At 34.1% G+C, this 10,235-nt stretch overlaps 1 protein-coding gene across 8 annotated transcripts in view; it reads left to right on the top strand.

Annotated features, from left to right (window-relative positions):
• The window catches only part of KLHL13 (kelch like family member 13), a 196,721-nt gene that overhangs the window by 140,554 nt on the left and 45,932 nt on the right, over positions 1 to 10,235 (top strand). For all 8 annotated transcript variants that reach the window (XM_017516417.1, XM_017516416.2, XM_037734206.1 and 5 more), the window contains one exon: positions 9,757 to 9,898. In XM_017516417.1, coding sequence (XP_017371906.1) covers positions 9,785 to 9,898 — 114 coding nt within the window. In that variant the 5' untranslated portion in view covers positions 9,757 to 9,784. The remainder of the gene's footprint in view (positions 1 to 9,756; positions 9,899 to 10,235) is intronic.

Below are 10,235 nucleotides of genomic sequence, written 5' to 3'. Positions count from 1 at the left end.
TAAAGACTTTTTGTATCTCTTAACAACCTAAGGACTTGTGGCCAGCAGTGAATATGTTTCTTTATGGGAAGCATAGTACAAAAGGGATAAGTTGAAATCTTATAACAAAGTTTTGTGGAAAAAAACCCTTAATGACGAGGCAGATATGCAGAAAAGGGACAATAACTTTAATGTTGAAAAATGATACTTAAATTAGAGTCTTTGCTTCCATTGAGCTCCATATCTGTGATGAGCTTTAAAGAACTATCCTAAGAGTGATTCCCAAACTCATTAGGTTGAGAGCCTGTCTTTTTCTATTTTTTTAATTATACTTTAAGTTCTGGGGTACATGTGCGGAACATACAGGTTTGTTACATATGTGCACGTCTGCCATAGTGGTTTGCTGCACCCATCAACCCTTCATCTACATTAGGTATTTCTCCTAATGCTATCCCTCCCCTAGCCCCCATCCCCCAAAAGACCCTGGTGTATGATGTTCCCCTTCCTGTGGCCGTGTGTTCTCATTGTTCAACTCCCACTTATGTGTGAGAACATGCAGTGTTTGGTTTTCTGTTCTTGTGTTTGCTGAAAATGATGATCTTTAGCTGCATCCATGTCCCTGCAAAGGACATGAACTCATCCATTTTATGGCTGCATAGTATTCCATGGTGTATATGTGCCACATTTTCTTTATCCAGTCTATCATTGATGAGCATTTGGGTTGGTTCCAATTCTTTGCTATTGTGAACAGTGCTGCAGTAAACAGAGGTGTGCATGTGACTTTATAATGATTTATAATCCTTTGGGTATATACCCAGTAATGGGATTACTGGGTCAAATGGTATTTCTGGTTCTAGATTCTTGAGGAATCACGACCCTTTCTTCCACAATGGTTGAACTAATTTACACTCCCACCATGTAAAAGTGTTCCTATTTCTCCACATCCTCTCCAGCATCTGTTGTTTCCTGACCTTTTAATGATCATCATTCTAACTGGTGTGAGGTGGTTTCTCACTGTGGTTTTGATTTGCATTTCTCTAATGACCAGTCATGATGAGCTGTTTTTCATGTGTTTGTTGGCCGCATAAACGTCTTCTTTTGAGAAGTGTCTGTTCATATCCTTCACCCACTTTTTGATGGGGTTGTTTGTTTTCTTCTTGTAAATTTGTTTAAGTTCCTTGTAGATTCTGAATATTAGCCCTTTGTCAGATGGATAGATTACAAAATTTTTCTCCCATTCTGTAGGTTGTCTGTTCACTGATGATAGGTTGTTTTTTTATTTTTTTATTTTTCTGGTTTTTTTTTGCTGTGCAGAAGCTCTTTAGTTTAATTAGATCTCATTTGTCTATTTTGGCTTTTGTTGCCATTGCTTTTGTTGTTTTAGTCATGAAGTCTTTGCCCATGCCTACGTCCTGAATGGTATTGCCTAGGTTTTCTTCTAGGGTTTTTATAGTTTTAGGTCTTAAGTTTAAGTCTTTAATCCATCTTGAGTTAATATGCAGAAAACTGAAATTCTCTTTTTTTTGTATTATTCTCCCTGTCTTAAAAGTACTGGTTGTCAAATTGAAAACATGATTAATTTGATACTAATTTTTTTCCTACATTCATTGGAATAATTAGAGATGGCTCCAGGCCATTACAAAAATCAAGACTGAGATTTGGTCAATTTATTACCAAATAACTTTGAACGTGTAGAGTCAGTGGGACTCTTAGGGCTGCCAACTGTATTTCTTAAACACAGAATGCAATGGTTATCACTTTGTGAGCCTTACTCTTAGATTTTTTTTCATGTTTCCCCTTAAAAGATAAATAAACATTCTCTTAACACCTGGTTATGAATTACTGACTTTGTGAAGTTGAACAGAACTGGGAAAATCAGAAAAGGATAGGATTTTCACACCTTTTAGCAGTTGATTAATGATTTTCCTATTCCAAAATAGATTTGTCTCAGTATTTCTAATTGGTTTTGAGTTTGTGGAAACTGCTTCTACAATAAAATCTAAAATTGGATAACTCAGATGTTTGAATATTTAATAAAAATCTTAGGAAGGTGAAACACAGTTCTTTCTTATGCTTTTTGATTTTAATGCTCTATAGCAAAATAGTCAAATTTTAAAGTTGATGAGCTACAGATAATAGGAGTAAAATGACATCTTGGTTAACAAATCCTCTGGAAGCAAAACTGACCTGGGAATCGAAGGGGTTGAAACACCCATTCCCAGTTTCTTCATTTTTGGATTAAAGAAAGAGAAGGCGAGCTCACTGCTGCAGATACAGACTTCTCAAATGGTAGGCTGGGTGTTAGCTCTGGGGTTAAGCATCCCTCCAGAGGGCTTATGCCTCACCAGAGGATTGTAACTATTTTCTCTGTGCACTAGGAAGGTGACTGTTGACAGTGGTGAGAGCACATGCTGTTTCTCCCAGCCCACTTCTACATATTGCCATTTCCCTACCACCATTACCACATGTGCATTCTTTTACCTATGTGGTTTTATAAAAGCAGGGAAGCTTTGAATTCACTTGTTTGTATAGTAGGTATGGAAGCAACATTTAGAATTTCATTCCTCTTTGAATTATTTTTAAATTATTTCATTAGAAATAAAATAATTATCTCATTCAGAAAATAGAATGGATTCTTACATACTCTACCTACCATTCATCCATCCATGTATCCATTTATCCATCCACCCATCTATCTACCTACCAAACTACCCATCTACTTATCGTGCTTTCACACAAATATAAGAAATATGGAGAATGAGAAATGATATATAAACTAAGCTTTCTAAATAGAAAACATTTTTGGTTAAGATGCATGAGACATAATGCAGTTTAACTGGTATATAAATTTTAAAAGGTGAAGAGACACAAGTCTTGAAATATGGTAGGTAGAGGGAGCAAATATTACTTTTGAAGTTCTTTAAGGACAAGATTGAGATATTCAGTGCAAATGCCTTTTGATTTGGGTAATTAACTTTCATCCAGTTATAGTTATCTAATGGAATATCATTTGTCTGGCCCAATTCCCTTATCTGCGTCATAGTGTATATCTGTTATTGTGATGGTTGGTATTAGAGTTCAAAATCTATTCTTTTAAATGTTGATTTCAATATGTAATTTTCTCCCCAAATTTGATCTAAGTTATTTTCTAGGGTTTACTACTTCCCTATCCCATATGTGTTGGGAGAATAGCATAAAAGGCTTTTAGTGTTGGTATTGTTTTTATGGAAATAGAATGGTAAAAGAAAGTGACCTTCAGATTGAATTAATTAAACCAGAAAATTACTTGTCTATAACATAATGTATCTCTCTGATATCCTCCTTGTGCTTATAAACTAAGCATTCAAATGCTAAGTGACTTATAGCCTCTACTGTCTGCTATTTTTAATTTTTTAGGCTTGGTATAAATGGGAACAATGTGGGCTCTGGATTCAGATGTGGATTCAAATCATAGTTACCAGACCCATGGCAAGGCCCTAAACTCTCCAAGCTTCAGTTCCCTGTCTTTAAATGAGATTATTACAAGGATTAAGTAGGATACTAGAATGTGCCTGGCACAATGCCTAGTACACAGCAGGTGCTGGGTAAACGATCTTATTCCCATGTTAAAACAGACATAAGCTATTTATTAATATGATTCTATTTTAAATGTGACAGACGTATGCATATAAGAAGCCTGTGCAGTAGCTTCTTAGAGCCCGTGCAATAGCTTCTTATAGCCTTGGAAAGATAGCAACTATTTTATAAAATCTCTTCTGTAACTAAAGAGTTCCATTAGTGAAATGATTTCAAGTAGATAATATATTTATGTCATTTAAAAAAAACTACAAATAACTAACAAAAGCTTTATCTTTCTTGGTTCGTTTCACCTCATTATGAAGATATATTCTTTCAACAACAATTAATTTATGCCTTATCAATAGATGTTAGTTATAGAGTTTCAGGCTCATTCTTCTTGGTATTCGAAAAAGAAAATGAAGTTGCTATGATATTTATAATTTCTTTGTGTAATGATACTATAAATGACATTTTAGTTGGGGGGCAAATCTTTCAATATTTGAAATTTTAAGTTTTTAAATTTTTTCAACAAAAACGCCAGCCATTTAAAATAAAAATTATTTTTTATACATTAATTTACTTCATGAGTTGGAAATTTTGTTTCCAATATTTTCAAAACATGTTTCTTTTTTTCATAATGAAAGTTGAGTATGTGTAGACTCAAACGTGTGTGATATCATTCAGCTTTTGTTTGGGAAGTGTGGAGAAACAGAGGAGTAGAAAAGCTATTAATATCTTTAGAACTCAATGCAGAATGAATACTTTGACTCTATCTGAAAAACCAATGGAAAATGGCTTCTACCATCTTAAGGTTTTAATTTATTTCTCAAGGGTGGAAGGAAATACCTTGACAGATTTAGCCCTGAAATTCAAATGAGTATGAGAACAGGTGGTGAAATTTCTTCTCCACCTGCCATGCAACTTTATCACAAGAAATGTTTCATTTAGCAAATGCTGCTGCTAGCAGACACTTCTCTGTTTCAGAGCAGAAAAACAAATGGATGGGAAGTACTTCTTCGAAGAAAACCTTTTTCTTGATTTTCTTTTTAAATTGTGAGTGTGAGCAATATGTATTTTATTTTTCTGGGGGTTGGGTAGTGGATAGTCAGTGCCTTGATTAACCAACCTGTTTTGTTGTGTTGTTAAACTATTCATAGCTTTCTTGTTTTTGTTTTCATTTTGTCTTGTTATTGTTGTTCCTGTATACCAACCCACTGGCACTAACTTTAGTTAAGGTAATATCGTTAATCTGGGAGCTTGAAATATCTATATATTATACTTTTGACAGTAATGCAAGAGACTTTCTTCTTTTTTTTTTTTTTGAGATGGTGTTTCACTCTGTTGCCCAGGCTGGAGCGCAGTGATGCGATCTAGGCTCACTGCAACTTTCGCCCCCTGGGTTCAAGAGATTCTCCTGCCTCAGCCTCCTGAGTAGCTGGGATTACAGATGTTCACCACTATACCCAGCTAATTTTTGTGTTTTTAGTGAAGAAAGGGTTTCACCATACTGGCCAGGCTGGCCTTGAATTCCTGACCTTAGGTGATCTGCCTGCCTCGGCCTTCCAAAATGCTGGGATTATAGGCATGAGCCATAGCACCCTGCCTGAGACTTTCATTCTTTTGTTGCAGCGAAATTGAGTTTTTAGAATATATTGTTAGATATAACCTTTTTTGGTAATGAAATGATGGCAAGTAAAGCACTATGAAACAAATGGGAAACTAAATTGAAAAAAAGTGTTGTTCATATACTTTTACCTTTCTAGCTTTTATCTAATTAATTTCTTCCTTTTCCCCCTCAGAAGTTATAAACAGTACAAAGTGTAGAGAGCAATCTTTTATTCATAGCAATATGAAGATGTTGCTTTTTATTTGATGTGAGCTAGATATTAATGTGCCAATGCATGAGTTGGCACAAAAACCCTCTATGAAGAAAAGTTAAGTGTTTTTATTGTGTTTTCATGATAATAATTTTAAGAAGCACTAAAATGTTCCTTTTTCCTTGACAATGAAATTTGACTTCACCTGGGTTTCTGTATAACATGAATTGCTATTTGCAATGATAGGAACCAAGAAATTGAGGTACACATTTTGTAATTTATCAAGATGATATCTTATTTTTTAAACACAATGGCACTGGTTTCAGTGGATTACCATGGGATTTATTTAGGTATGGAGCTTGAGGAGCATTGAAAGGTTATTTGTGGCTTTTGAGCCACATGATGCAATTAAGAGATGCTTTTTCCTTCCCCGTATAGCATTCCTAGCATTCCAAGAAACATATTTGCTATAATGAATTCTAAGAGTACATGGTTCTCTACAGAACTTCTACCAAATTAAGCCTCTACAGAATGTTTCATTGAAGAAGAGATATTTAAATCAGATTAGCAGAGCACTCTTGCTGTGTCCTACCTACCAGGACACAGATACCAGGACACAATTCTTCATTGTCTTGATGCTTGCTGTTAAAAAAAACACATTTGTCCATTTAGTGAGTTTTAAATTTCCTTTGAAAAAATCCATTTGGATGAACAATTCTATGCAGACAGCAGTAGGAATTTATTACATGTTTGCACTAGCAATATTGAGAGTATATCTTGTACTCTGATAATTTTGCAGGTTTAAAGATACAATCTTTGTGTTAATTGTGTTAATTTGCATATTCTGGAATACTGATTAGGTTGAACATTTTTCTGTCTGCTAACCATTTGTACCTTGATCTTTGTGAATTGTGCGCTCATATCACTTACACGTTTCTCTTGGCTAATTTTAAATATGTGGACATTTCTAGGCAAGATTACAATGTTGACAGCCCTTTGTTAACATATGACAATGTCTTAGACATTTTTTTCCTTTGTCTTTAAGTGCAGCGCGGAGAAATGCCACAGTCTGTGTATGTTTGGTTTGAACACATTTACAATGCTTTCAGTAAAATGATCAGACAGTGCCTCTATCTCTAAGCTAATACTCATCAAAAAAGTAATTGTTTTCTTTTAGGAAGCACAGTTGAGTGATTCATGCAAACTTTGTGAAAGACTGCTCTTGTGCTTTATGGTTCATCATTGTTTCAAGAATAAGATGTGTGCTGTGGTGATGGGGTAGGCGGGGGTGGCATGCAGACTGTAATATGGCAGGGAAAAGAGAGGTTTAATTTTTAGAAAGAAATTTGTTAATATAGTCTCTCCCATGAGTAATTTTATATGGTTGGTGAAATGGGACTATTTAGACAGAATTTGCCAGATTCTAACTTAACATGTAAAATTGGATCCAAATAACAACTATTTTATGCAGATTTAGGAAACTATTATTCTTACATGAGCTTATGTAAAACCAAAGCTTTGCTGCATAATTTTCTTAAAAAATTCAAAGCCATTATCTACTTATTTATTATTAGACTTGAGTTTTCAAATTGATGGGCCTGAGGAGAGCAGATGAATTATTAGGTAGCCTTGGAAGAATTAGTGGTAATTAATAATCCTGCTGTGTTTCATATTGCTAGCATTACCTCATGGATTCAACCCTATGACTGGGAAATTATTTGAAACATGAAATTACTTGTGAAAAATTTTCATGAGACAGTCAATTCCTTTATATTTGGATTTCTCAACTTTGGCACTTGACTATTTTTGCCTGAGAAACTTTGACCTAGAGAACTGTCCTGTGTTTTGTAGGATGTTTAGCAGCATCCGCAGTTGTGACAGTGAAAAATGTCTGCAGATGTTACCAATGCGGGGGTGGGAGGAGGGGCAAAATGCCTCCTGCTCCCCCTCCCCACATTGGAAATGACTTGTATGTATATTGTATTTAACTATATGAGTTGAAAGAAAATCAGATTAAAAAGCTGTTATTTTTTTCTTGGAATTACTCAGATAATAATTCCTTTAAGCATAAATTGATATAATTGTGGCTTGGGGTTTGCAGAGAAGTGTTATCTCCTTGCAATGTCGAAGAACAGTGCTCTTCACATCCAATCAATAAACTTATTAAAGGGGAGATAGATGGGAATATTGAATCTGCTATGAAGGTTAACATGGCATGTACTGTTACCAATGCAAAAATTAGTAGGGAGTGTTGTGAATGTTAAAAAGTCAAAAGATACTGATAAAACATAATGAAAAAGATAATTTTAGTGCAGGTTTCTTCAGCTTTTGAAGTAATTAATTTAAAAGGCAGGCATATTATATTGCCAAGAAAGGGCTGCATTTTCACTTTCTGTTAAGAGCAAGAGACAAATGACAAAGTAAACAAGTTGTTATCTGTGTTTTACTCAAAAAAGCAATTTCCAGGAAATGTCATAGTGGCAATGTGAATTCAGCTTTACTCCCATCCCTTTTACATCTGCAGTTTTATAATAATGATAATTGATGGTCATTTAAGCACTGCATAATAAAGAAATGTCTTTGGAATGATCTACAGAAAGAAGATTCTGTATTCATTCAGAGGACATATATTAAGTCTCTCGTACCAGGCTCTGTGCAGGGAATACAGAAACTAATAAAATGGTCTGCTTGAATATCCTATTAATATAATTCTGGATGAATAGACATTTTCTGGTTAGGGATACCAGTCACCATCAATCAATTTCTGACTTTTCCAATAGATTCTGTAATTGTAAGCGTCTGTCCAAAAACGTTGTTTAGAAGTGTGTGTATGTGCTATACATCACAAATATAATTTAATTCTCTTTAAAGCTATCTCTGAAACTCTGTTGGAAGACTATATCCATTTTCTTTTCTGCTTTTTAAAATCTTATTCTCTTCTTTATTAAATATCCATCAGAATTAAATTAAACATAGTTATATATTATTAATTCATTTTTAGTTATACTATGGCTCTAATATCATTAAGATGAATTTATGTCACCCTTAAGGCCAGACTTTTTGCTAATTATTACAAGATTTAAAACCACTTGGTGTCATAATTCAGAAAGCAGAATCTTTAGTATAGTCTTTTTCTTGTTAAAACTGATCAACTTAGTTTATAGGTGTAATAGGAAAAAAAGGTGAAACCATTCTGATATTGGATAGCTCAGTTAGACAGTTGAAAAAGCAAATAATTCTAAATTGAGTAAATTACAAAGCAATTGAAGAGTTCTAACATTTGAAAATCTGCTTTCCTTCTTTTTTCTTAATGTCTATTTTAGCAGTGTTTTTAGCAGTCTATATAATGAATATGGAACCAAATTCTTCAGCCATGGGCTCCCCACCTTTAGGCAGGTGATCCAGAAATTATTTTAGCAATGTATGCTTATGGAGAAACACAAGATCTCTTCTAAGGAATGATGGAAGGTTGTTAATCATGGCCCATTTTTAGTATAATCTGAGATTTTTAAACTATCAAATGTATTGTCATATTCTGTTTGCAATTAAGTGACCTGCTGATTAAAGTTTCCCACTCTTGGTTATATGCCCCTTGAAAATATTATTGTTGTAATATATGCAAATACAGGATTGCCTATATTTGTATTTTTAGTATTCATTTCTTTGAAAAGATGGAAATGTGACTAGATTGTAGTTATTAACCAATCTCAAACTGGTAAGAGTTACTGCTAGAAAAAGAAACTATTTCATGTGAAAAATTTTGTTCAGTTGGGATTGATTAAAACTATTACTAAAAACAGAAGAGGAAGTAATACATTAATATATCACAATTAATCTTTTACTTTTATTAATGGGGGTTTGGAGTTGGAATCAGACTAGATCTAGTTTCAAAGCCTGGGCCAGCTACTTTAATAACATTGTGACCCTAGGTAAGTGGTTTTCGACCCTTCTTTATTTAGTCTGTGTATAAACTTATTGGCAAGTGCCTGATACATACTGAGTATTCAATAAATGGTAGCTGTTATTTTTATCTTTCCCAAATTAGGTGTTCCAAATTAATTTTAACTTTAGGCAACACAATTTGATGGCATTGCTATCTAAATAGTAAAATATCAACAGTAATTACTGTGGCCTTTAAAAACTCTGTGACTATAATTTTGAACCACCTTTTAAGTTGATTTCTCAGTTATCATCTGTACTTTCTGTCCTTGGAAAGCATTTTACAATTATACATTTCTTCTAAGATAAAGAGTGGCACAAACCTATAATAACATGAAACAATATTTACCATATTGCATAGTCATATGATTGGCAATAGTGACTGATTATTTTTCTAAATAATCTCATTGTGAATTGTACAAGTTTTAATTTGCATTTCTTTCTTATTTAAAACAACTTTCAGATCTCTCGTGGAAGAGGAAGACCAACACATGAAATTGTCCCTTGGAGGCAGTGAAATGGGCCTCTCATCCCATTTGCAGTCTTCCAAGGCAGGACCTACACGCATCTTTACCAGCAATACCCACAGTTCTGTGGTGTTACAGGTAATTTAAGCTGCCCCTTCGGTAGTATTTACATAGGTTTAAAAACCCACCATGGACTTTTTGGTGCAGGATGTCAATAGCTGGGGAAGTTGTGGGTACATGTGGATAGGAAATACATGGTAACTATTTTTTGCTCAGTTTTGCTGTGAACTCAAAACTGCTCTAAAAAGTGAAGTTCGTTAAATAAAAAATACAAAGAATAAAAACTAACCAGGAGAGAAATCTTTATGGAGGAATGCATACATTCCTGAGGTTAAAAAAATCCTCAGAGTCAATTTTTTGTTTCATTTCTGTACAGGACGTTTTGCTAGTGTGCCATTTTTTTTTTTTTTTTTTT

Source organism: Cebus imitator, unplaced genomic scaffold (genome assembly GCF_001604975.1).
Source record: "Cebus imitator isolate Cc_AM_T3 unplaced genomic scaffold, Cebus_imitator-1.0 Scaffold585, whole genome shotgun sequence".
Classification (NCBI taxonomy): domain Eukaryota; kingdom Metazoa; phylum Chordata; class Mammalia; order Primates; family Cebidae; genus Cebus; species Cebus imitator.
Note: the sequence above shows the minus strand (reverse complement) of the source record. Positions and strands in the feature narration are given on the sequence as shown.